Source organism: Bos grunniens, chromosome 9 (assembly GCF_055505025.1).
Source record: "Bos grunniens cultivar Pamir isolate PY7600 chromosome 9, Bosgru_T2T1.0, whole genome shotgun sequence".
NCBI classification, from domain to species: domain Eukaryota; kingdom Metazoa; phylum Chordata; class Mammalia; order Artiodactyla; family Bovidae; genus Bos; species Bos grunniens.
Window position 1 is genome coordinate 44300793 of NC_141173.1, and position 27732 is coordinate 44328524.

General features: G+C 40.2%; 2 protein-coding genes across 10 annotated transcripts in view; one reads left to right on the top strand and one right to left on the bottom strand.

The window, feature by feature from the left end:
* Positions 1-326, top strand: part of RTN4IP1 (reticulon 4 interacting protein 1) — a 141220-nt gene extending 140894 nt beyond the window's left edge. For all 8 annotated transcript variants that reach the window (XM_086317514.1, XM_086317512.1, XM_086317515.1 and 5 more), the window contains one exon: positions 199-326. In XM_086317514.1, coding sequence (XP_086173640.1) covers positions 199-306 — 108 coding nt within the window. In that variant the 3' untranslated portion in view covers positions 307-326. The remainder of the gene's footprint in view (positions 1-198) is intronic.
* A 1330-nt stretch (positions 327-1656) lies between these two features.
* Positions 1657-27732, bottom strand: part of CRYBG1 (crystallin beta-gamma domain containing 1) — a 235500-nt gene continuing 209424 nt past the window's right edge. For both annotated transcript variants that reach the window (XM_086317505.1, XM_086317506.1), the window contains 12 exons: positions 27198-27355; positions 26178-26304; positions 25938-26083; positions 17517-17643; positions 17285-17317; positions 15988-16100; positions 14866-14995; positions 12197-12336; positions 10781-10904; positions 10203-10361; positions 6817-6979; positions 1657-3158 (listed from right to left, as the gene is read on the bottom strand). In XM_086317505.1, coding sequence (XP_086173631.1) covers positions 3070-3158; positions 6817-6979; positions 10203-10361; positions 10781-10904; positions 12197-12336; positions 14866-14995; positions 15988-16100; positions 17285-17317; positions 17517-17643; positions 25938-26083; positions 26178-26304; positions 27198-27355 — 1509 coding nt within the window. In that variant the 3' untranslated portion in view covers positions 1657-3069. The remainder of the gene's footprint in view (positions 3159-6816; positions 6980-10202; positions 10362-10780; positions 10905-12196; positions 12337-14865; positions 14996-15987; positions 16101-17284; positions 17318-17516; positions 17644-25937; positions 26084-26177; positions 26305-27197; positions 27356-27732) is intronic.

A 27732-nucleotide genomic window follows, 5' to 3' on the forward strand; every position in this document is an offset into this window, starting at 1 on the left:
GATTGAGAGGTGGGAGGTGCAGCAGTGCAGCTGTGGCCCGGCCCACTGTGAGCTCCTGACTGGGGGCGCCACACAGACCCGAGAGAGGGCGGCCTGGCTGACGACGCCAAGAAACGAAGTACCTACGTAAACTAGGTTATCTATGGTGAGCGATGTAGGTTTTCTTACCCACCGGTCAACCTTTCTTGTGTTTTACAGATTCAGCCAGTTATTGAAAAAACCTTTCCATTTTCTAAAGTTCCAGAAGCCTTCCTGAAGGTAGAAAGGGGACATGCACGAGGAAAGACCGTCATTAACGTTGTTTAAATAAATATTCAGTTTGGTGATTGTTGGCTCTCTTACTCGGTGAGTGCCTGCAGGCCCCAGCTTTTTTCTAGCCATCCCTTTCCAGATGAGACTGCAAGTTCCATGATATAAAAAACACACTCCTTGCCAGTAATTTTCCATCTTCTGAGCCAGGCATAGAGATTTTATAACCACACTCCCACCCTCGGCCATCCCCTTGCTCTGCCCAGGGCTTTCTCCCATCACCTGCCGCGCCTGCCCATCTGCCAAGCTCTCTCTGTGCCAAGCGCAAGGGACACGCACGTAAGTAAGGACACGATATGAAAATATCCGCACTTGGGCTTGTCTGTAAAGTCAGTGAAAATTGTCTATTGTTTTTTTTCACAGCAGATTTGCAAATTGTTGCAGCACTTTCTGTTCTAGTAGCTCAAACTGTTTCACCATCTTAATGTTTGTGAGAGAGTTAAAACTTCCAGCGTGTGGAGGAGTGGCAGCCTGAAGAGCTGACTAAGCTTCTAGACTTATCAGTGAGCACGTTTCAGAGTGGCCAGGGTTTCCTTCGTTTTTTATTCCTCTGCTCTAGAGCTGTCCTCACAGCCCTCAGAGTTCTGAATCTCTTAGGGGCCTATAGAAGAATCTAGCCGGTGATTTGGTTCATTCCTCTCAGAGAATGAAAGGAGATGTTCGAGTTTCTAACTTCTTAAAACCCTTACTTTTGTACATAAGCGAGCTAGTCTTCTCTCAGCAATGGAAACATGCTTCTCTGGGAACTCTTCGGTCGAAATGCAAACCCTTCCACTGGGGCCCAGAGTTCTGCACTTTGACCTCCCCAGTAAGCCCATTGCGGCTGTTGAGCCTCTAGTCTGTGCCCCGCCTTCACTGGTGTAAAGTGACTGTTTGCTGCTTTGCTGTGCCTCCTCATCACTGGGCCTCCAGCACTAGCTTTCAGCTTCTGACAGAGACTTGGGTGAGCGGCTTTCTCCTCGGTTTCTTCCTGCTAGACACTCAATTGTAGTGTGTTGGATGAGGGCTCTTCTCTAGAATTACTGTTCCCACCAGTAAAAATTTACCTCAGAAGAAAGAGGTTCTTCCAGCTGTAAATAAGCTACTTTTGACTTCTCCGAACAAACATCAGCCCTGTTGCCTTGAGGGCTCCCAGGTGGTAGTGAGGGGGCATCTCCACTCAGAAGAGTGGCGGGTGCCCTTTTCCCACTGACTCTGAAGTGAGGGCAGTCAGAAATCTCTCTCTGCCCTTAATCCAGCAGCTGTGAAGCCTTCCATGTCGTGATCAGACATTTATTTCTGATGTGCCCCTGACCCTCTTGGAAGTGTTTGGAAGGCTCCTGAATGGATCCTCTCAGATTTTATCAATACAGTTAACCAAAAACAAATTTATTTGAGAGAGAAATTCAACACACACTAGACGGTCTTAGCCCACCGTACTGTGGTTAGTGAGATGAGTAAAGGCCTAAGGCCAGCGCTGTACCTGGGAACAGGACCGACGTGGTGGCCGCTGTGGGACACGTGCACGCAGACTCAAAGCCTGCAGGGTACACTGCTGATGACCGTCATTGCCCACTGCAGACTCCAGAGGATCAACATTTTACAACTGGAAACGAGATATGTGACAGAACACCACTATTCAGGGACGAGGACAGCTTGGCCAGGGAGCAGCTCAGCATTTTCAGTCTTCTTCACTGAAATGCTCGCTGTATTTTAGGGTTCTCAGTCCCAGGATTCAGGCAACAGGGATTGCTTACAGCCTCCTTCCCTTCCCTTCTTTCTGGAGAGAATCGCTGGTCATCCTCTACACCTTCCACACCTCAAGTGTCTGCTTCCTGAAGTAAGTGACGCGAGGCCACCCCCAGTGGTCAGCACAGCTGTGGGGCCTCCCAGGGAAGGCAGCCCCGTGCAGGCCTCACGCCAGCGCAGCTGCTTAGGAGGGGGAAACTGGGCTAAAAGATCTGAGTTGGGCAAAGGCCTGCTTAACACTGCAGAACTAGCTGTAGGCGAGTGAGGATGGGCTAATAGATGAGGTCATGATCGTACTGTTTCAGTAGGGGCGCAGGCAGAGGACCAACACTCACATGTGGCGGTCTAGAGCGGCCGCAGGTGAGTGGGAATGCAGATCCTGCTAATGTTAGTGGACGTGCACATGATAGCTCTGTAAATTTGCTAATTTTTAATATTAACAGAAACATACTTGGTTTATACTTAGTTCCTTAAAATATGTCTGAACAGCTAAGGCTTTCCCACTTTACAGCATAATTATGAGTCCAGAAAACAGAGGATCAGGGACCAAAATTGCAGGCCTAATAAAATGACTTCTTCTCAGATGCTGAAGCGACTCCTACCTTACAAACTTGAGCTTCTGTCCTTCCCTTTAAAGTGTACAGGACTTGTAGGCCTGCAAGGTCGGTAAGTTTGGTCCTGTTCTCTATCTTTGGAAATAATTTAAAACATACATCATCTCTTAAGGTCTTAGTATAACTTTTTCCAAAAAGCACCCTAAAGCTGCTAAGGAGGCAACCTGTTTAGGCAGCTCCTGAAAGGAAAGGGAACAAACAAGAGGACAGATGATTGTTTTAAAATGATCACAATCTTTTGATGAGAGGTTGTCCTGGTCACAGGAACATGATTCAAGAGAGACTTTAGAGTTGTTGAAGGAGCAGGTCTACTCTCTTCTTCGCGCTTCCAGCAGCAGGCCTTTTTTTCTTTTTTTGTTTAAGTAAGGTAGCTCTGGAAGGCCTCCAGAAATATTCTTCCTGTGTTCTTTACTCAGGTCTACAGGACCATGGCTTCCCACACTTGTGTTAACTTCTCTTTGCTGACAGTGTTAAGGATAAGGTGATTTTGATCATACTGTGTACCCCCTGAAAGAAAGAAAAGGAAAATGATAAAGGGAAATGTGCCCATGTGAAGGAGCTGTAGCAAGACAGTTTATTACACCACCAGGGCAGCAAGAGTAAGCAAGGTGTGAAACCACGTGCCTCGAGGAAGGCACACAGGAGGGAAAGCCCAGAACTGCCTCCGAGGACTAAGGCTCCACCCACTGGGGGTGATGTGTCAAAGCCCCATCAGAGGACGTCAGCAGCTCCATACTGATGTCCTACCTCCCCAGGCTCCTTTTCCTACTCAAGTCTTAAAAGCTAGTTCATGGTCACTCTTAAGATCTGTGAAACTGGGGGGAACAGGAAAGAAGCTAGAGATGGGAAAGGAGCAAAGATGGTGACAAATATTCAGTGGCGGGATCGTGGATTTGAGATGGCAGTGGAAGAAAGCAGGCAGGCTCAGCAGTGGAATGGTCATCGGGACAAACTTTGCATCAACAACGAACAGTGGTGGTATTAGGTCAAAGGGGAGGTTGGAGTGACAGCCCGAAGTATAGTGGGCAGAGCAGCATTCCCACTTCCGGGAACCGACAGGCTGTGGTGCATAAAAACTCACAGCATTTAATATGCTGAGTTCCACTGAACTGTAAATCCAATACAGTTTCCATACGCTCCCTTTCACCTACCAGATATTTCAGATTCTTTAGTGTTAAAAATAGCCTCATGGCCTCTACTTTCAATGGCGAAGTATCATGGACAAAAGAAAGGGTCATGTGTTGTTGTTTTTTTCCCCTAGTGTGGCGTAAACATCCTTTCAGGTACTTTTCAGCACAAGCCTCTGTACCAATTGTTATAGCACCTAGGACTCTGTCAGAATTAAAATCTGCGCATCTTAATGCAGGGTAAGTGTGACTGGTATTGAAATCATAGTGCAGCCTTAAGCCAAGGGGAATCAAATATTCTTATTGTCTTTTAAAACCTCCAAAAGGTCTGAGAAGTTACATAGTTTTGATGGAAGAAAATCATCTCTTGTGCCCCTCTTGGAAGAAACTGATTCTTCATCATCATAACTGAGCGCCTCTGCACAGCTAGATACAGGACGGAATACAAAGCAAGCGCCCTGGGCTTTTTATGCTGAAGTTTGCAGTGAGATAAAAAGTTACCACCACCACAAATCCTGCCGTCTCCACTGAGGCACGCACACTGTACTGCATTGAGATGTCAGAAGTATTATCTTAAGGTCACAATGCACTTTTTCATTCTTCAAGATTATAGTATCTTAAACATACTTTTTGTGTATATCATAATTATAGAGTTATGACAACTAGAAAGTTCTTGAAAAATAATTTGATTCATTCTGCTGCCTTTGGGGAGAAATAAAATCCCAAACTTTTGATCTTTTTAAAGTTAGCATGAATCAGCTTACACTATTGTCATGTCTTTGGTCTGAAATAACATATAGATGTCTATCAAAATATCAGGAGATGGGTTAAAAGGAATAAATCTTGTAATATTAGTAGCTAACACATGGTCAACAACTGTAGCCAAGGAAACTCAGTCTCCTATGAAGTGCCCTGAAGAGAGCTGTATTTCTGTCTCGTCTGCACAGGATGTGAGTTTGTGGCCCTGCTCTGTCTTGTCCACAAGATGGCATCATTCTCCCACATTCGGAGACATTTAAACCCAGTTGACCAAGATAGCAAGGGACTACTGCAGCTACCTTGCTCGAACGCAGAGAGGTCACAAATAGACCAGAACAGTATCCTTATTCCAAAGGCATTGGACTAATTTGTGTTGCATTTTAGGAAGTGACCTTGGAGCTTTAAAGTGAAGCCCCTAAGGAGAAAGTTCCTGAAGCCCCACAGTCCTTTTCAGAGTCAAGACTAGAAGCCAGGTATCCTTACTCCTGGTCAGCTGCCAGCATAGCAAGTGGGGAAGATCCCATATGCTTGGAGCTCCCAGAGTGTAAGGTCTCTGAAGCTAAGGTACTGTCTTTTCCCACCCCACCACTTTGGTATCCCCAGTCTCTGGCCCAGAGCTGGTCACACTGTGGGTAAGTGGGTACCCAACAAGTACATGTTGAAAGAATAAAAGAAATGCTCTAAGAGACTTGCTCAGAAAGATCACAGTGACCTTAACCCTGGACACAGGAAGTGGATCATACTGTAAGAGACACTAGTCCATATTTCCCTCCACATCTGTGTTTCCAATTAGTTACATTTCTTTGGCTTCTCTGGAGGTGTTAAAACTATCTTGTACAGACTGAGGAGCTCCAGTTTAACAAGTTGATCCAAATAAGAATTAAGATAGTGACTCAACCGATGAACCTCAGGCTGATCATCTATAAAATGGGTATCTTGTGTACATATTGACAAGTCTGTTGTGCCAGCCTACAATGCATTCGTCTCCTGTTGCATTTTATACAAGGTATGATGCTGGGCCCCATCCAGCCTGGAGCCAGACATTGCTTAGTTTTGCTCCGTAAGTGTAGTGCCCTGCCTCCATCTCAGTGAACTCGGTTTGCCTCTGAGCACCTTTTGCTCCTCTGAGTCTCTGTGACCTCAGACCCCATTGTGAGGTGGCTTGACCACTCTCCCCACCTGCAGATCTGAATCAGTGGCCACCAAAGCCCCTGATGGAAATGTTCAGGCTTATTCTCCATTTTCTACAAGTTAGTTTAAAACTCAGTTACAAGCTATTTCTTTAATCCTATATCTTAATTTTTAATGACAGCTTTGGTCTAGATCCCTGACTCAAGTAAAACAGAGCCAACTTTCTAGCCATAATTTAAAACTGTGTGTGTGTTATATTATATAGTTTCACTAAATTTACAAACATCACCACACTGGTTTTCTGATATGGAATAGAAAGTCTCCATTAATAATTTAAAACAAAATTACCCCATATGACACAAAATGCACTGTCTTCATTTGCTTGTCAGCAGCAACAAGAGTTTACTAAATTCCCATGTCTACATTTGGTAACTTTGTTTTATTTTAAAATTATCATCAGTAGTCCTCCCAGACTGGCAGTATGGGAATTACCCGCAACCCTGTCAGACATGCAGGGTTGTACCCCAGACCTCCTGAATCAGGACCTCTGAGGGCAGGGGACCAGCAATCTGTGTTTTAACAGCCCCTCCAGGAGATTCTGATGCAGATAAAGTTGGGAAACCACTTGCCTAAATAAACGTGTTTGGTCTTCTCTAGGCTCCATCAATCAGTTCACTCCAGAGTAACTTCACTGAGCAAATGTTCAGTTGAAATCTCTTTGGCTGTGTTTGTTGTTTGTTTTAATTACTTTTCAGTCTTAGATTTTAGGTTACTTGCATGTATATGAGTATCATCAGCTATATAGACTGAGCCTTTTAACTTGTGATTTTTAGTCTGTTGTAATAAATGCTTTAAAGTCGGCCCATGTCCAGATTCCACCTCAGCACTGTGGGTGTGGCCAAACTGACTCACCCCTCTGAACTTCAGTTCTGAGGGGCTGTAAAATGGGGAGAGGAGGGATAACACAGGCCTCTTAGGGCTGCTGTGGAGATCACGTGAGATGATGTGTGTACAGTGTTTATTTAGCACTGAGGCTGGCACAGCATAAGGGATCACTTACTATTAATAGTGCGCCCGATGTCAAAAGTAGAGCTTTTTAGTTAACTAAAGAAAGACACAACAAGGCAGATAGGGGAAATAATCCTTACCTTTGATATCTAAAACTAAATTTGGCTTAAGCTTGCTGTAGATCCTGCCGTCAGGCTTCATGCTCCAGAACTGACTGTCAGCATTCTGTTCGAGCGCCAGGCCCAGCTTTGAGCCAGAGGTTACGAGGCTCCCCGAGATGGTCAGGCAGCAGTCCTCTGCTATCTGCTCAGCAGAAAGGACAAGGTATCTTACACATGGAGGGACACACATTCAAGTACCCTTGTAAGCAGTCCCCTGGGTAAGCTGATTTTTAAAGTTACCTTCGTTCCCAGCTTCATTTACACATGAGTATTTCAGCGTTTAGCCATGGTAACTGGGATCAAACAAATATTTATGCCCTTCGTTTCGGATGACATCAGTAATGGAAAGTTCTCAGTTTTTGTCCTTTGTATGAGGAGACTTAAGCCCTTTGTGAGGTCCTCTGGTTTATTAGTAAGGGAAGCCTCAGAACACTATAAGTGCCCATCATTTACTTCTCGCTCCTAGAAAGGACTATGAGCTGCATCTGGGTCTGTAGCTAAATCCTCTCTGACGTATCTACCCCGCTCAGCCTGAGGCTTCCAGCATATGACTGTATCTCTAACTTTGAAGGCTGTTGGAGCACTGAAGTTGCTAAAAGGGCATTTTATCATTTTAAAACTTGGAATTCCATTTATTCTCTTGTGTTCCTTCATGAGAAATGTCTAAAATTTTCTTCAAAGGCACGCTATCCAACTATAAAGAGTGTGTTCTAATGCAAAAATCTTACGGCTTCTTCTGTGAAGTGAATCTACCTTTAACATATAAACAAGGTATGGTAGTCATTTTCATATGGCATTCACACAAATTGATGTAGAACATGCTTTTGAAAAGTGTACCATTCCATGTTGAGATAAAAGGATTCTGATAATCTAGTACACTTTACTTGTTCTCACTGACTGAACTACTGGATTCAAAGTTGTTAAATAATATCACTGAAATGTTCATTAGAAATAACTGCTGGAAGATGCCATTTCCTTGAATTAAGATATTTCGCAGACAGAAGTTGGCATTTTCAGTTCAGTCGCTCAGTAATGTCTGACTCTATGACCCCATGGACTGCAGCACGCCAGGCCTCCCTGTCCATCACCAACTCCCAGAGTTCACTCAAACTCATGTCCATCGAGTAAGTGATGCCATCCAGCCATCTCATCCTCTGTCGTCCCCTTCTCCCGCCTTCAGTCTTTCCAAAAATCACGATCTTTTCAAATGAGTTATTTCTTCACATTAGATGGCCAAAGTATTGGAGTTTCAGCTTCAACATCAGTCCTTCCAATGAATATTTAGGACTGATTTCCTTTAGGCTGGACTGGTTGGATCTCCTTGCAGTCCAAGGGACTCTCAAGAGTCTTCAGCACCACAGTTCAAAAGCATCAATTCTTTGATGCTCAGCCTTCTTTATAGTCCAACTCTCACATCCATACATGACTACTGGAAAAACCATAGCTTTGACTAGATGGACCTTTGTTGGCAAAGTAATGTCTCTTCTTTTTAATATGCTGTCTAGGTTGGTCATAACTTTTCTTCCAAGGAATAAGTGTCTTTTAATTTCATGGCTGTAGTCACCATCTGCAGTAATTTTGGAGATGCTACTGTTTCCCCATCTATTTGCCATGAAGTGATGGGACCAGATGCCATGATCTTAGTTTTCTGAATGTTGAGCTTTAAGCCAACTTTTTCACTCTCTTTTTTCACTTTCATCGAGGCTCTTTAGTTGTTCTTCTCTTTCTGCCATTAGGGTGGTGTCATCTGCATATCTGAGGTTGCTGATATTTCTCCTGGCAATCTTGATTCCAGCTTGTGCTTCTTCCAGCCCAGCGTTTCTCATGTTGTACTCTGTGTATAAGTTAAATAAGCAGGGTGACAGTATACAGCCTTGACGTACTCCTTTCCCTATTTGGAACAAGTCTGTTGTTCCATGTGCAGTTCTAACTGTTGCTTCCTGACCTGCATACAGATTTCTCAGGAAGCAGGTCAGGTGGTCTGGTATTCCCATCTTTTTAAGAATTTTCCAGTTTGTGGTGATCCACACAGTCAAAGGCTTTGGCATAGTCAATAAAGCAGAAATAGATGTTTTTCTGGAACTCTCTTGCTTTTTCCATGATCCAGCAGATGTTGGCAATTTGATCTCTGGTTCCTCTTCCTTTTCTAAAACCAGCTTGAACATCAGGAAGTTCATGGTTCACGTATTGCTGAAGCCTGGCTTGGAGAATTTTGAGCATTACTTTACTAACGTGTGAGATGAGTGCAATTATACAGCAGTTTAAGCATTCTTTGGCATTGCCTTTCTTTGGGATTGGAATGAAAACTGATCTTTTCCAGTCCTGTGGCCACTGCTGAGTTTTCCAAATTTGCTGTCATATTGAGTGCAGCACTTTCACAGTATCATCTTTTAGGATTTGAAATAGCTCAACTGGAATTCCATCACCTCCACTAGCTTTGTTCATAGTGATGCTTTCTAAAGCCCACCTGACTCCACATTCCAGGATGTCTGGCTCTAGGTGAGTGATCACACCATCGTGATTATCTTGGTTGTGAAGATCTTTTTGTACAGTTCTTCTGTGTATTCTTGCCACTTCTTCATCTCTTCAGCTTCTGTTAGGTCCATGCCATTTCTGTCCTTTATCAAGCCCATCTTTGCATGAAATGCTCCCTGCCTTTTTTGGTGCCTCTGTATTAGTTGCTTCTGTTTCTTATGCTCTTCTCTAAATGTCTAAAGGGTAAAGGATGATTCTCCCTCAAGCACAGCAGACCTAGTTAACAAGCTGTCTTCCTTTCACAAGGCTGTATGCCGCCTGCTGACTCATGGGCACCAGTATTAAAAAAAAAAAAATCAGGAGCAAACAGTCAAGCCCATAAAATAAAAGAGTTGAAAAGATTATCTACAATAGAAGCATGAGTTCTCTCATAAATCTTACTGTGCTCAGCATTTAAATGTGCATTATGGTGGGTGCAATAGGAGGGAAATTACAAGGCATGACAATTAGGAACAGAGTGTGTTATACACGGGTGGTATCTCTTCACTCTTCACCTAGTCTACGGGGTCCTTCAAGATGCAGACCAAGAGACATCTGTGTTGATAGTGATGAGGCTTAGAGGTTTATTTCTATAACAAGAAGGTGAAAGAAAAATAGGAAAAACTTCCTTTTTCCATTCCATTTCTGTATAAAATCAAGTATAAAGTTGTTTCTTGGATCAGTGCTAGATTTACTTCTTTTTTAGGTTCCTTGACTATTTCTATCAGAGCTAAGATGTATTTTCATGAAAAATGTTCCAACTTATTTCCAAAAGAGCTCTGGAAATTGTCAAGTAGCATCTACTTGAAGAGAAATGCCCTTACAGACCCTGGTCTAACCCCAAAGCTCACCCTGCATTTGATGCATCCTTCTTGATAAATCCAGATCTGGTCATCAGCTCCGACATCCTCCATGACCTGTATTCTGAGAAGCTTCAGATCCTCTAGGTTTCCATTGGTTGACATGAATAACCCTGTTGCTTTGTTTCGAAGTCTAAAATAAATTCGTTTCTAGAAGATAAGAACCCACACGATAGTCACTGACACGCATTTTAGAAGCACTGAACAGCATCAGCAGCAGGGGCAGAATCCAGAATGAGGCTGGGTCAGGAATAACTGCTGTGTCAGAGTTTCAGAGGCTTTAGGATTTTCTCAATGAAGAGAGAGTGACAGAATTTCAGAGAGCCTGGGGCTGGGAGCTGCCTATGGACAAGCCAGGGCTTGGGACATACCACGTTTTGATGTTGGATGTCATAACATTTCTGAAGCAGTCATAACCTTTTTAGCACCAGAAACATAGCCCAAATTCAGAAATTCTCACGGGGTGGGGTGGGAAAGAAGCCAATTTCAAACTAATTGAAACTAAAAAGTTATTTACCAAAAAAATTTCAGAGAAAAGTCTATTCGAAACACCCAGAAGAAGAAAATACCTGAACAAAAGGTCGTAGAGAACCTATTTGGTGACAGCCACTGAATTCATACCACTTAGGCACTTCCGCTGGTGACAGTAGGAACTGTCGGCCCCTGTAATTGCCATATTCGTAAGTGACCCATCTGGAAAACAAAAGGAGACGACTTCAGTAAGTGGCAATGGCCATTTGACAATGAGCTCCAATTATATTTTCAGAATGTTTCGATTTTTAGGCTAAGCTTTTATATAATACTTGAAATATACATTGGATATAAAAAAAAAAGGAAACTACTTTATTTTCAAAAACAGTTACAGCACCCATTTCTTGACAAATAACAAATTCATGGTACGTGAGTATTTATGCCCCAAAGTTCCACTCTTGAAGAGAAGTCGGTAAGTTTTTTTTCCAGTAAGGCAATGAGCTAAAGCTAGTCTTTTAGCAGGACAGCCCAGTACTTCCTGTGAGCTTTAAATGGTTAATACTCGTAAAGTTCATATACATAGTAAGCGTTCCATAAGGATTAGATAAAAATAAATAATAAAATTTTGTTTAAAATGAGAATAATCTTCCTCAGTCCAGAAAACTGCTGAAGACCTAAACTGCTCATGTCTGTTCCACCCAGAAGTGCTGTGATACCCACACATGAAGTATGGGTTCCAGCACAGACCAGCAGGCAAGCAGCCTTCCTCTTGGGTTGACGTATTATATATCAAGGAAGAATGTTCTCTGTTTTTAATCCCGGAACTCTAAAATGTTACCATCTTAGCTATTTTATCATAAAAACAAAACACTAATTTAAACCTGTTGGGGAAGAATGTCATGTATAACTCTACCACCCTAATAACCTGAATTTGTTTTTTAAATAGCCATAGTTCACTCCAATGTTTGATGCCTTCAGACTATACCTATTGTTTTGGTGAGTGAATGAAAACACCTCCTTAAAAACATATTACACTGATAGTCTGTATTCATTTTTTATGTCTTGATTTCAGAATTATTCAAAGCTGAGAAAAATCTTCTCATGTTGACCTTTAATCATTTAGCATATAGCATCTGTTGGTCACTCCTGGCTGAAGGAAAATCGCAGCCCTTACTCTAAAATTAAATGACTTGGTCTTTCAAAGGGATAAGCAAAATCAGTTTTTTTCCTACTTGCTAAAAAAAATACTCAATAGATTTATTACAGTGTTCACCTAGAAACTTTGAGAAATGTTAAAGTTCTTAGCTTAAGTCAACTGAAAATCTAGATGAAGAGATGATGCCACACACATGGCTTTTCCAAATGGGAAAAGTATACTATGAGGGATCATAAATACTAACCCTTACAGAAAATAAGGGATTATACATCAATTTGGTTAAGGTGACATAGAAAAGAAATATGATCAAACTTAATTTTTAAAGTCTACTGAATAAACAAATAGGTAACTCACTTACATGCCACCAATCACCTGGACAGAGCGTATGTGTGTGTTGAATCCTAGGGATCGGAGATTAACTATTTCTGTATTAAATTCAATCTTTTTTCCTTTGAAGTCTTCTCTTTCAAAAAGAATAATTGTTGGCTCAGAAAATTCCTATTTAGGAACAAAAATAATGTTTTATTACTCCTCCTTGATGGTAACTTGAGCTCATGTGAAAATCATCTTGTTTAAAAGACAAAGCACAAGATCTGGCCAGCTTTGATGGCTCGTAAGTTCCCTTTCTCAGAAAGTCTGGGTGTTTATGTGCTCCGGAGCTAGAGAGAGGAAAAATGGAGGCCAGAAAGTTTCCCCTTGCAGAGAAAGGCAGGTGAATATAAAATTTTTTTTCCCCAAAAAATTGGGAAAACAGCCCAAGCATAAAGAAATAGCTGTATACACCTGGACTGTCAATTCTAATGGAATTTATTTTCAACTTGGCTGTTCTCTATTGAGATTAGGAGGAGCTAGAAAGCCAAGGAGATATAAATGGTGAGGGGTTGGGGGCTATAGTGATCTCTGGGGTCGAGTGGCAACTTGGCCCAATGAAGGAGCCTTCCACTTAAATGCATTTTTAAATGTCTTTTGGTGGTGGTGTTTTTTTAACTGTCAATGAGACAGTGATTCTGTATACTGCCAAACTTTCCTGTAGGAATAACTGTTAGGAAGAGGGAAAAAACAGGATGGGAGCCCCATGTTCAGATGATCACTTAAAGAGGACAACAGCATAGAAGTCCACTGATTTTCAGAAAAGTTGGCTGTTGATGCTTGTTTTTCAAATCACAGACCTTTATGACCCTAGACTAAGCTCCAGTGATAATAATCCTAAAATCATAAAATGATAAATCAAAAATTCTCCAGCTTAAAAGTTTTGTGGCAAGGGTGTGGTATCTTACTGCTTCGTTTATTGGTCTTTCTACATATCAAGGCATAGCACATAAACACAACAGATCTGTGCAGAGGCAGTCTATATGGTCTTGGAATTATGTTAAACATAGAAGGAAAACTGTAGTAATATTACTACTTTGTACTTTCACTGCACATTTGTCTGAGATGGTATGCCAAAACATACCAAGCACTCTAATTTAGTGACAACCACCTAACGATTTTGATTATGTCACAGTTAAAACATATGTTCTTAATAGGTGTAAAATGTACATTTCTTCATAATCAAAACTTAAAAGAATATCAGTGCCAAAAATTATGTGAGCATATATGTACTAAGTTCTGGCTGAAGGAAAACATTTGAAAGCTTTACCTCTGAAGTGGGTTTGTTTTTATTATTCTTAACAATATCTGTAGGTAGCTCTTAGAACTCCAGGCAGGTTAAATATCCAATTTTTAGGCTTTTTGTTATTTGTAAGTTAATGAATCTTACCACATCATCCCATATTCCACTGCTACTATTTTCACATCTCAAGAAAGGTCAACATTTTTGTTATATGAAAGGGCAGGAGGGGATGAGAAAAAGCCAACTCACACATATGTTCTTTCTACCTTTAACACTACAATCACTAACTATACATTGCAAGCTTTTTACCAGCTACCAAATACTAACATGTTTCCCAAACTGTCAGACCCCAGACTTTTAACATCTGAACCTTATTCTTATAGTTTTGTTCTATTGAATATTGCTTTGTGTCAAAATTAACGATTTCTGGTCAAAAAAGGAGCACTATAATCTGGATTAGCACATACATGATAAACTGGGGGAAGTAATTTGATTACAAATCTCTGAAACAACAGAATAAATAGATTTTAAACCTATAAGGAATTTCTGCAAATCAGTAATGACAGAAAACTAAAGAGCTGGGCAAAGGATATACGTAGGCAATTCACTGAGCAGAAACCCAAGTGACTAGTAACTAACAAAGAGAATACTCTCTACCCCAGTCTTTCAAAGTGACAAAAGTTAGAATGTCAGAATACTCAGGAATCACAATGATACCGGAAATAGGAACCCCCATGCACTGCCGGCCGCAATGTAAAGTGGTGGAATTGGGTGGTACCTGGTGAAACTGCATACTCATGCACATGAAGTCCAGTATATTCCCCTTTAATCTGTGTTCCCCAAAGACTCCCTCTCAGGGTGATCCATTATGCTGTATGTACATCTGGTTATTGACTACATATTGTATGTACATATTACATCATGTACACACATTAGACTCTAACTAGACATACATACAGCATAATGGATGACTCAAAAATTCTTAATGTAAATAGTTATGTTTATAACACAATGAGAACTATAGCATAATACTGTATATAAAATAAAAGCCTTTATGCATATTTTTATAAAACATACATTTTATAAGAATATCCAAGCTGTACCCCAAACACATTAGAATGGGTGCCTGTAAAGGGAAAGGTATAGATATAGGGGTCGGGTATGAAATGGAAAAACGAGCCAGAGGGCCTTGAACTAGCCCATGAGAGTGCACCAGGCTGACCCAACACTGCCTGCCCCTCAAGTCTGAGAAAACAGCAAATGAAACCAATTTACATTTTAAAGATCTTCAAAGAGACCATGTAATTATTTTTTTCTGCCTCCAAATTGTCCATGAGGAAGTCTACCTGCCGGTGCCCTTGCTCTGACTCGGCTTTGTATCTCTGTTAGCACTGTATTCACCCTGATGTACTTACAACATCTATAAAACGAAGAGACTTGAAAGTTGCTCCAGGGTGGCATCCCATTGCAGACAGCGAAGGATAGTGGCCTTCCTCCAACACGTACTGATTACCAGAGAAATTTTCTCCATCATATGCAACCCAGCTACAAAGGAAAAACCACACACGTGTACAGTGTAATCTGAGTCTTCCTGGTCTAAAAGTCTGATTTTTAGAGGTAACCTGCCATTCAATAAATATAATGCTTCTTATGGCTAACGGTGTTCTCTCTTCAAAAATGTCTGGATATATTTACTGCATTTCATCTTGTAGGAAATTAATAATCATAGTAACTTTGCATTGCATTTGGGAAATAAATTTGTTTTTCTCCATGTAATGATTCATTCTTTCACCTTTCCACCTTCCAGCATTCCTTGCTCATGGTGCCACCATTCTACTCCAGGCCAAAGTGGTTTTGTCAAGCCCTTGAAGCTTCTCATACACTAATCCTCAGTGTATGATTAAAGGCATTACTAACACTACTATTATTATTATTATTTGGCTTAATTCTTCATCACCTTTTGCATAGATTGTTCTAAAGGCTTCCTGATCCCTTCTCCTGGCTTGGACTCCTTGCCTGGCCTGTCTTGTGTATCCCGTGGTGTCCGTCTAAGCTCACATGCTGAGGGAAGTCGTCATCTGAGTCCACCCTCCCTGTCCAAAGTCACTTCCCCTTCCCCAAATACAGAGACCACCCAGCTAGTGAGGGCAGCGTGTCCCTCATCAGCACTCCAGTCCAGCCATGCACTTGCCTAACATTCAGAATGCCTACCCTCTTCCTCCCCACCTGTAAACAAATCTACCTTGGGATGAGCCTTGGAGATGACCTAGAATCCCTTGACAGATGACAGGAGAGAACTACAGTGCAAAGAACCTGGCCTCAATCCCACTGCACAATGAGGGGATGACGTTGAATTCCCGCCCACACAGATTGATGTCTGTGTCCTCCAACGTCCAGCACCCAGTGCTCTGAAGTATACTTCAGTACTCACTATTTGGTGGTTTTATAGTGCCAAGCACCTACAGGTATATTTACATGCTGGTGTGAATCCTGTTTCCCACACTGATTGGGCTCTTCCAGTCCACTGTTTTGCTTACCTGCCTCCTAAAACTCTACAAGACTTGGTAGAGAAGGAATCATCAATTTGACTTGTTGTTTCTCCAAAACATTGACTGCAACCTTGAAAGTGTGGTTCCGAAAACAAGTGAATCTTTGAAAAACAGTAAACAGAAACAAGTAAAATTATATTCCTAAGTATATTCATTCAGCCTTTGAAATGATGACCAAACACGACCTGTTAACTTTTGTTACAGTAAACTGGTGTGAATTTTATAAATCCTTTAATTTTCTGTATCTATATTAATGATTAATTAGAAGTATTTTGGCTGCACCACTCACAACTGTTTAATTCAGAGTCATCAAAGGACAGTCCAACAATAGAGGCAGCTTTCTACGGAACATCCTATCCTGTCCTAACAAGCTGTGCGGCATTTTAAAGCTTTATTGTGGCCAAAAGTAATTGTTTATAGGTCTATCATTTATAAGAAACTATTTTGGAAACATGTAGTGCAGTTTTCCTCCCTCAGTGGAAGTCACCTGCTGACTTGTTAGACTCTGTGTATGCCAATAAAGGAGGCTACAGTGACGTTTGTGCCTCTCTAATTATGGCTGTCTGAACACTTACATTAAAAAGTCTTAAATAATGAATGTAACACTTCAGTTGATGTAGCGAGTCAGTACTCCAAAGGCTTAAGTGAGAGACCATGTAAAAGAAGCCATATAAAATGTCTAATGCAGACACAGCAAATATGAAAATATATTTTATTGTTTACCACAATAACTATATGCCATTGTTTGAAATACTAATCCCAGTATATTAACATAAATAATCCACTGTAATGATATAAAATTTAACTTAACATATAAAAACATTGTATAAGAAGTATTTAGATATGGGTCAGTGTTATCAATTAAGCCTTGCATGATCAGTTGCTCAGTCATGTCCGACTCTCTCTGACCCTATGGACTGTAGCCCATCAGGCTTCTCTGTCCATGGGATTTTCCAGGCAAGAATATTGGGAGTGGGGTGCCATTTCCTCCTTCAAGAGATCTTCCCAACCCAGAGATCCCAATCCAGGATCTCCCTGCATCTCCTGCATTGGCAGGCAGATTCTTTACCACACTGGCAGGCAGATTCTCTACCACTGAGCCACCTGGGAAGCCCCCTAATTAAGCCTTACTGTAAACGGAAATCTAATTTTAAAATACGGTTATGCTTTCAGGCATGAAAATGGGTAAAACAGTATGTCCCTAAATGTATTATGTTTTACACATAAATTCAGCTTTTCAGTGGAAGGTTTCTAATTATGAAAAATAGAGAATTTGTTAAGTTACCTGATTTCGTCTCCTTGGGCCAGTGAAAGAATCCTAAGAATTTTTAAAGGGAAGAGAAAAGGAAATGAGTAGGGTAGACATCTTGAAAGTTTTTTCTCTATATCATTAACAATTACCATTAAAAATAATCTCAGGATAGTTTCTATAATAAAATGTTTCATGAACCAGAAGCACACATTAAGGAAATCCAAAATTCAGGCAAATGTTCTCATAGAAAAATATAACTCCTTACCAAACATATGGGTTGAACAGAGGAGATCTTACAGTTTTTGCCTCCCCAGTCCTCAAAGCTGGTATAGAAACCTTTATCCAGTATGTACTGTTCTCCTGTGAAGTCAGGATTTTCATAGGCTACCCATCTAAAGAAACAAAAGCACTGACTCATTACAGTTCATAGTCTACATTTGTAACAAATCACACATTTGGGTAAATACGTATCATAGAGCAACTTTCATTTATTTTACTAATTAGTAATTTAATTTTTCTTGCTCTCCATTAATCTTTTAGGAGCAGATAATTTGTAGGACAAATCAAAGTGGCAAGAAAAAGAATATCTTTGCATGAATCTTTTGATGTTCTCGCTTACCAAATCCTATTCCCTGAGAAAGCTCCAATGAGAATATTTCTATTTCTGATTCTAAGGAGACAGGTTGGACTTTCAAGAAATACCTGTAAAAACTCTTCTAATAAACAACTAAGGATTCTTTAATGTTGATAACAAAAAGTTATCTTTCCAGAAAGATATTACAGAAGTTATGTCTCTATTACACAACAAATCACACTGGGAGTGGGTGGGGGAAGCTGACAGAAAAAAAAAAAATGCTTTAAATAATCATAAAATAGCTAAATAATGAAAATTTTGTTTCAACCAGGATTTCCAACGTAACACAACTATATAAAAAGCAAAACTGAGCAAACTCTCGGGAATACTAAGAACAGATGTCCTGGAATGTTTTCACATTTTTTATCTTTTAAATGATCTACACTCAGAGAGGAAAGTCAACAAAACCACCTTATTGATGCTGTTTCCTATCCAAAGATAAAGTCTTTGAAGGGAAAAAGTTTTTCAATTCTGTTACATTCAAGAGATACTCAAGGTTTCCCCCTCAGTTAATTCACTGCCCTGCACTGGTCCTCTCACAGCTTAAAGGAGTAATACCTTTATGCCTATGGTACTTTCCAAAAGTACTTTCCAAAAGACCTTTTACATCTGTTATCACATTTATTCTTCTACAAAAGAGAACAAACTTGACTCCATGTTGAATCTGTTCCTTTGGCTCTAACCTTTGTGCTCTGTAGCCCGTGCTTAGTCATGCTGGTGCGGCACCTCCGTAAAGGGGTGTTGCTTATACATTGAAATGATGTTGATTCTCAAGACTCTGACCTTTAAGGTGTAACACTTTCCCATTCACATAGAGAGAAATAGCTCTACAACAGAAAATTATAATTGTCTCGTGGAGGCTTATAGGAACACTGTGACTGGACCTACATGGATAGCTGCCAAGAACAAAGGATTGCAGTACCAAGACATTTGTAACAATCCGCCACACCTCCTTCCCTTTTGGAGTGAAAGAAGCCTGAATTCTGACCTGAGTGATGGTTCTTTGGGACAAAGACGGCCCACCATCTTCTGGGTTTGCCGGCTTTCTAAATAAAGTAGCTATTCCTTGCCCTAACACCTTGTCTGTCAGTTAACTGGCCTGTGGTGTGGCGCGCAGTCTGAGCTTGGAGTCAGTAACAGGGAGGAACTGTTTTTCACATGTTACAGAAAGGAAAACCTAAAGACACAGAAAAAAATTATTCATTTAACAGACTGGTCATTTACCATGTGTGCTGGGATACTAGGAACGCAAGGTGAAAAAGACAAGATTCTTGCCCTCAAAAGTTCAGAGATGGGTAAGAGGTATCACATGGAATTATTTGTTGCTGTTTGTTCTGAATGGGATGTGACCTGTCCACGCTGACACAGTCAGTCAGTGGCCAAGGATGAATGAACCCTTGTCCGAGGCTCCTGAGGCTCACCAGGTCTCATTCTTGACCTGAACTGCCACCTACCCTGTAAAGTATCTTTTCACTTACTACTCTACTTAATACAGCCCACATGCTTCACAATTAGAACAGATTATAACTTATCTAAAGGGCTGGACTTAAAAACTCAAGTACAGTTATTACTTGGAAATAAACAGCCATCAAAGAGAACACTGCAAAAACCTCAAGTGATAATTAGTTATGACAGCTAACATCCGGACTCACTTCTGGCCATCTGAATGGAGAAACTGCCATAAGCACCAATCACAGTCAATTTCAGAAAATACTGCTCTCCCACTTCAGAAGCTCATTAAGCAATTTTAAAATTCTATTCTCCAACACTGTGAGATGAAGAATTAGGAGGCTGGTTCTAAATATGGTCATTACATTAACTTTCAGATAACTTTAAAGAGATCCCTTAAGCTTTGTACAAGTCTGTATTTTCATTTTTAAGTAAGGGCACTGACCAAGATCCCAGTGCTGACAGGGTAAGGCTGTACAGCTCATGGGTGCCTGAGTATATGGCCTCTGTTCACACAGCCTTTGGCTTAGTCACGAAGAGAAAAAAACAGAGGGATCGCAGAACACTGCAACAGGGGAGGGATTTCCACAGAGCAAGAAAATCTACTTTACAAAAGCCAGGACCTAAAAATAATCAAAGAAGTTAAGACATATCACAAAAAAGTTCTCCTGACAAGGCTCTGGATCCATAGCAAGTTAGAGAGGCACAGAAGGTTACAGGGTCAGGAGGCTTAAAGTCCTTTTTGCTTGACTGTTTTTTTACTTTAAGGTTTGAAAGGAAAACAGCCAGTGAGAAGGGAAAGACAGAAACCTCAGGAAACAAGACGAGCAAGCTTTGAAAGACACTTCAGCCAGTGCCTTTGTTGGTATTTGTTTAACAAGTGTGGGTACTGTACTTCCCTATAAAACTAAAATACAGTACTTGTAGGAAAACACCCAGTCCAGGTTCGATGCGTGAGACAGGGTGCTGGGGGCTGGTGCACTGGGATGACCCAGAGGGATGGAATGGGAAGGGAGTGGGGAGAGGGGTTCAGGATGGGGAACACATGTACACCTGTGGCGGATTCATGTCAATGTATGGCAAAACCACTACAATATTGTAATTAGCCTCCAATTAAAATAAATACATTTCTAAAAAAAAAGAAAACACCCAACACTGAAGTAAGCCTATCTAACTCACTGAAGTTGAAACAGGAAGCCCATTTATTAAAATATCACCTGAATTGACAGTGGGGTTGTTTTCCTTCCAAGATGCGGCCCCAGATGAATCACCCAAGAATATGGGGGTAAAAAATCCAAAATTCATCTCTGAGATTCTCTGGTATATCTATCATCTAGAGTCTACTTATAACTTGTACCTGAAACTCTTAGGAAGAAAACTGCTTCCTGTCCTTGTTTAAGCATATTCTGCACATGTGAATCAACACTTCTCTGTCTACAAGATTGGAAGGGGTGGAGGGCGGGCAAGTATAAGTACGAACAGATCTCAGCCTGCTGGGATCACTGCTCAGAATTTGAGGGCAGCAGTGCAAACCTGTCCTTCTGTTGAGTCAAAACAACAACACTTTTTGAAAAAAATCTGGACTCCAGAAATATCTCATTTTGCTCTTCGTTTTTAAAAAATTAGCCCAGTTTTCACTAATCAAGAGGACAGCATAGAACTAGGAAGTGATGAGCGAGGATGTGTAAAGGCAACTCTTCTGATGTTTCAACAAGAAATGAAATGTAGTTCCTAAAACCTCTTCTGCTGGATTCACGGGTACCCTTCCTGAAGGCCGTTCTCAGTTTCAGAGTTATTATTAATGAGTTTATCACCCAGGGAATTTATTACTCATGTGACACTGGCACATCTCAACCTTCCTATCCGCAGGGCTCAACTCCAGTGCTACCTCCTCCAAAGTCTTCCCTCTGTCCAAGCTGGAAATTCATTCCTCTCCGCTGTAGGTCCCCACAGCACTTAATCTTTGCATTTTTTGTAGCAATAATTATGTTTTATATAAACACTATAACTTCTTTGAGGATACAATGCTTTGCACATACTAGACCTCAATAAATATTTGTCTAATGATCCTCTGAGTGAAATATGAGGAAGCAGCTGGTCTTGGCAAATTGAAGCACTTCTACAACCCAGAATGTAAAAGGAAGTGGCTGTGTGCGTCTGTGCATGCACATGCACGCCTCCTTTCAACTTCCCCCAATAACAAAACCCAACTGCTACCAACCAACCAAAAAGAAAAAGCCCAAGCCAGGAAGTGTAACTAGAAATGACTAAAAATAGGAACATAAAAGCAACCTTTTATAAAGGAAACAGATTTTAAGTAAACAAGGGCTGAGTAAAAAAGAGACTGACTCCAGGCACAGTAGTTTTACCTGTGCTAACAGCATAATCTACACACATGCCCGATGGGAATCCACCCAGCATCCTTTTGCTTCCTCTGCAAGGGTGTATGACTGGGCTCTGACTAATGGACCCAACACACCTGGTAAGTATCAAAATGTTCAACTGTTTCCCCATACTGAGTTGGTCACTGTATATTCTCCCTCTAAATAGTTTACTTTAAAGGCAGTCAAAAATACTATCAAGCCACAGCAATATTTCGGATGACTTCTGAATGCCAGACCTTCATCTATGGGAGATTCTAATACGTTAGGGTTCCAGAACAGGACCTAGGAGAAGGCATTTCCTGCTAAGAATGGAAGCCCCAGAAGTCACTGTGTCATTCTGCCAAGATGGTGCCACAAGCAACAACCAACACAAGAATTTAATGACATGACTAACGTTAAAAGCGTATTGCATTGTAGATGGCATCTAAAACATCCAGGGCGTCTGTGGAAAGTCACAGTAGAGTTGAGGTTAGAGCGAGTCATACAGCCTATGTTACTCATGCCATAAGAACCTAACACCAAACACTTTCAACAGAACCAGTGTCAATTTCATATGACCATTTAAGAATACTCTCATAACAAATTATAACTTACATCAGCCTGGACCATAAAAATAATCATAGAGCTCACTTTAACAGACATCTGTTCCTGCCAATCCAATATCTGCCTCTACTCTATCTGATGTTCCTGAGGAACCCCTCAGCCCAATCATATATAACTTGCCCCCAGTGGACTGACCCTACATCTCAGCTCCAGAGCTGTGCATGTATCATAGGCATGGCCTTCTCCTTGGCTACAGTAATTGGTTCAGATACAGCCATATGACCTAAGTGTACAGAATCAAAGTCAAACCTGGAACCTCTGTGGGAGAGAGAAGCTTTCCAATGGAAGCAGTCAAGAACAGAAACCAGATGCTGCTGCCACAGGCTCCAGATAGAAAGTATGATTTGTTCTTGCTGTTTAGTCACTAAGTTGTGTCCAATTATGACCCCATGGACTGGAGCCCACCAGGCTCCTCTGTCCATAGGATTTTCCAGGCAAGAATACTGGAATGGGTTGCCATTTCCTACTCCAGGGGATCTTACCAAACCAAAGATCAAACCCATATCTCTTGTGTCTCCTGCACTGGCAGGCGGATTCTTTATACTGCTAAGCCACCAGGGTAGAACAAATCTGACTCCATATTTAATCCATTTCTTCTACCTTAGCCTTTGTGTTCTCCATTGCTTTTGCTCCAAGTTAATCACTAAAGGGATCCTGCCATAGCTTAAACATAATGGCCAACTTCTGGGAACCCTGCCTCCCACACCCAAGTGTTAACCTAGAATACTTTTTGTTTAGCTCACAGGAAATATCCTGACCAGGCCCACCTGGCTGCAGGAAAGTAAAAATTAACACATCCCTTGGGGAGTCTGTATTCCACATCCCAGGGAATAATTGCAACAATTTATTGTCCTTTTTACTTTACTGCTTCACTTCCCCTTCTATGTTCTATAAAAGAAACTAGCATCCAAACCCCAGCAAGATGGCTCTTTTGGACTAGTCTTAGTCCTCTGGCTTTCCGAAAAAGTCACTATTTCTTGCCCTAATACCTCGTCTCTAGATTTACTGGCCTGTAGTATGGCGAGCAGTATGACCTTGGACTTGGTAACAAAAGGACCTGCCTAAAGTGAAGCCAGCATAGCAAAAGCCCAGTCAAGAGATGGAGATCAAGTTCTCATACAGTGTCTAAACTTCTGTACCGTCAGGACCTTTCAGTTATGCATGCCAATATATTACATTTTTATCACTTATGCCATTTTAGTTTGACCTATAGCCACTTGCATCCCAAGGAGTCTTGGCTAGTCAACTTTCAATAAAAACTTACGTCAGCATTAGTAAAGCACAGTAGCAAATTCCAGGTACACTGAAACAATTATTTTTATGTTAAAACAATAGCCCAGAAATGAACCCACCTATATGGTTAATTTATAACAGAGGAGGCAATACTATATTAATACAAAGGGGAAAAGACTCTTCAATAAATCGTGCTGGGGAAATTCAACAGCTACACGGAAAAGAATCAAATTGGACTACTTTCTCACACCATATAAAAAATAAACCCAAAGTGGATTTACATTTAAGATCTGAAACCATAAAGCTCCTAGGGGAAACATAGGCAGTATGCTCTTTGACATGTCTTAGCAATATTTTTTTGGATATGTCTCCTCAGGCAAGGGAAACAAGAACAAAAATAAACAAAAGGGACTCCATCAAACTACGAACTACATCAAAAAAGCTTTTTGTACATCAAAGGGAACCACCAACCAATCGAAAAGGCACCAGCTGAATAAATAGGAGAAGATATTTGCAAACAACATATCTGATAAAGGGTTAATATCCAAAATAACAAAGGACTCCTACAACTCAACACCAAAAAGCAAACCATCTGATTAAAATATAGGCAGAGGACCTAAACAGACATTTTTCCAAAAGGACCTACAGACAACCAGTGGGCGCTTGAAAATATGTTCAACGCAACTAATCATCAGGAAAATGCAAATCAAATTCACAATGAGATATTGTCTCACACCTGTCAGAATGGCTACCGTCAAAAAGGCAACATATAACAAGTGTTGGCGAGGATGTAGAGAAAAGGGAACCCTTGTGCACTGTTGGTAGGAATATAAATTGGTGCAGTAACTATGGAGAACAGCATGGGTTCCTCAAAAAGTTAAAAAATGAACTACACAATGCAGCAATTCCATTTCTGGGTATTCTTCCAAAGAAAACAAAAACACTAAGTCAAAAAGATACAAGGACCCCTATATTCACTGCAGCATTCCATATCCAAGACATAGAAGCAACCTATATATCTAACAGAGATACATGTAGTGTGTATACACATACACACACACACAACGGAATATTAATCCACCATGAAAAGGAGTGAAATTTTGCTATTTGCACATTATGGGAGAACTGAGAGGGTATTATGCTAGGTGAAATAGACAAATACCACGTATTTATATGTGGAATCCAAGAACAAAAGGAACAAATATAACAAAACAGAAAACAGTCATAGATACAGAGAACAGATGGTTGCCAGAGTGGAGGGAGGTGGGAGGATGAGTGAAATAGGTGAGGGAAATTAAGAGGTACAAACTTGCATTTACAAAATAAATGAGTCATGGGAATGAAATGTACAACATCAGGAATATTATCAATAATTGTGCAGTATCTTGGTATGGCAACAGAAGGTAACTAGACTTTTCATGGTGATCATTTTGAAATGCACAGAAATATTAAAGCATTATGTTGTGTACCATGAACTAACATACTGTTGTAAGTCAACTGTACTTCAAAAACAACAAACAAACTCATAGAACAAGAGATCAGATTTGGACTTATCATGGTGATCATTCTGAAATGCACAGAAATATTAAAGCACTATGTTGTGTACCATGAACTAACATGCTGTTGTAAGTCAATTATACTTCAAAACAACAAACTCATAGAACAAGAGATCAGATTTGTGGTTACAGAGGTGGGGATTGGGGGGAGTTGGATGAAGATGGTCAAAAAGTATAAACTTCCAGTTATAAATAAATATTGGGGATATAATGTAGAGTATGATTAATATAATTAATTCTGCTGTATGCTATATATGAAAATTGTTAAGAGAGTAAATCCTAAGAGTTCTCCTCACAAGGAAAACATTTTTTCTTCTACTATTTTGTATCTATGAGATGATGTTCACTGAACTTATTTTGGTATCATTTCACGATGAATATGTCAGTACTGTATATCAACTATATCTTAATATAACTGGAAGAAAAAATAATAGGAAATATAATAGAGCAGGTGTAGGACCATAAGAAAATCAAATGGGACTTTGTCCCAACTTCAGGTTTCTAATGTTAAATCACTATTATTTGTGTCCAGTCCTAAGAAATTCATGCGTTTTTTCATGAAGAATGACAAGGGAAGTGAATCTGCAGATTTCATAATGCAACTCAAATTCTGCTCCAATGTTATATTACATATAAAAGATACTATATGAGAAAGATTTTAAAAAGCAGTTATAAAAATACTGTAGCAGTATTAAATGGCTAATTTAATGTTTCATTTTTGAGATATGTACTTATTGAGTGTCTACTCTGGGTCAAAGACTCCATTACTTTAACACAAACCAAAGTGAAGCTCACTATTAAAATCCCCATTGGGTTATTTCACTTACACTCCACTCAATACATTAATAGACTGTGTCTTCACTCCGTATCCAGTCTCCTTTAAATTAGCAACAATTCCTAATACATCAATACTGGAACCTTTGGATCCAAAGTTTTTTTCACTGTACATTATCATGTGAGCATTTGAAAAATCCTATTGAGAAAAAAAAAAAATTCAAAATTCAAAGACTAGCCAATTATTACTCAAAAATGCCCGAGTATTACTCATTAGCTTTTCTGTAACTTACACCTAATATAGGTCGTAAAGACTGCATTTCTCCACTGTAGCCTCCCCAGTCATTCCAGTCCTTGTATTCTCCTTCTTCAAGCAAATACTGATGACCTGTAAAGTCAGGCTTCTCATAAGCAACCCAACTACAACAGAAAGAACATGAAAGAGTAGAAATTTTCAGTACTGTTAAAATATCAGTGTCACTGACAAATGTAAATAGCTATAAAGCTAGACATGGACCCATGCATTATGACTACTGGAATTCTTCCCTAGCATTTAAGAGATTAGTAGAATGGCCTCCCTGGTGGCTCAGATGATAAAGAATCTGCCTGCGATGTAGGAGACCTGGGTTCAATCCCTGGGTCAGGAAATTCCCCTGGAGAAGGGAATGGCAACCCACTCCAGTATTCTTGCCTGAAGAATTCCATGGACAGGGGAGCCAGGTGGGCCACAGTCCATGGAGTCACAAAGAGTCAGACATGACTGAGCAACTTTCACTTCACTTCACCAAGAAATTAACCTAAGAAGTATATACCAATGTTCCTTAAAGGATTATAGGGAGGTCAGCATGTATGTGTACATGTTTGTCTAAGTGTGTTTAAGAACTGACTCAAAACAAGTTTAACAAATAAAACTGGATGAACTTTCTTCCAATAACAATTAATATATTGTATATTTTGGGCTATTTATAAGCCATTTTCAAGTGTAGAATTTAAAGAAAATAGGTAAGCTCTATAAAGTACAGAATATGATCCTAAAAAATAGAAAGCAAACTAACAGTTCAATCATTTGAAGCATAATATCAATAAACAAGATTGTAGATTTGATCAATCTGGATGGCCCAATTTATCAGCCTTGCCCAGCTGACTGATCCCAAACTAGCCCATCAAATCCAGGTCACCACTAGCTGAAGAAAACATGTTTATTCACTCCACCCTGCAATTTGGAATGCTATCTTTGGGGGAGGGAGACCATGTTTTTAATGTTATTAAAGGGAATAAAAAGGAATCCTTATAGGTCACTCCTGTCTACTTACATGCCTCGTAGAACTTTCATAGATCCCACTGATACAAATGACAAATGTTCATCTCCAGTGGTTTCTTCTGTTTCACCTCCTTCCATGATAAACCTACCCATCTCTGTTTCCAGCTCCATACATTTTCCTTCAAAGAAAGGCTTTTCATAAATAACTACCTTTAACAGAAATGAGATATGCCAGTAAGTTGTAAGAAGTCAAATATCTCAATAGCTAAACACTAAATCAGTCACTTAATATCACTAAGTCCTGGAACACAAATTTTATAATCACATTTTTAAATTAACTAAATAAAAGTATCTTGTAATTTTAAAAATCAGAATTTTTCTCCTGCTGTGGTATAGCCTGAAGTCAAAGTTCAAAAGACAGATGCATAATTGGTTTTTGTTCAATGTCTAGAATTGATATTTAGAATTTTTCTCAGGCCAAACTTAGGAACCAAAGTATTGTTAAAATGTTTTAAAAATGAAACACACTATAGATCAAACTGTGTGTCACAGATGTGCAAAGCAGAACTAGCAGAAGGAGAATTTTA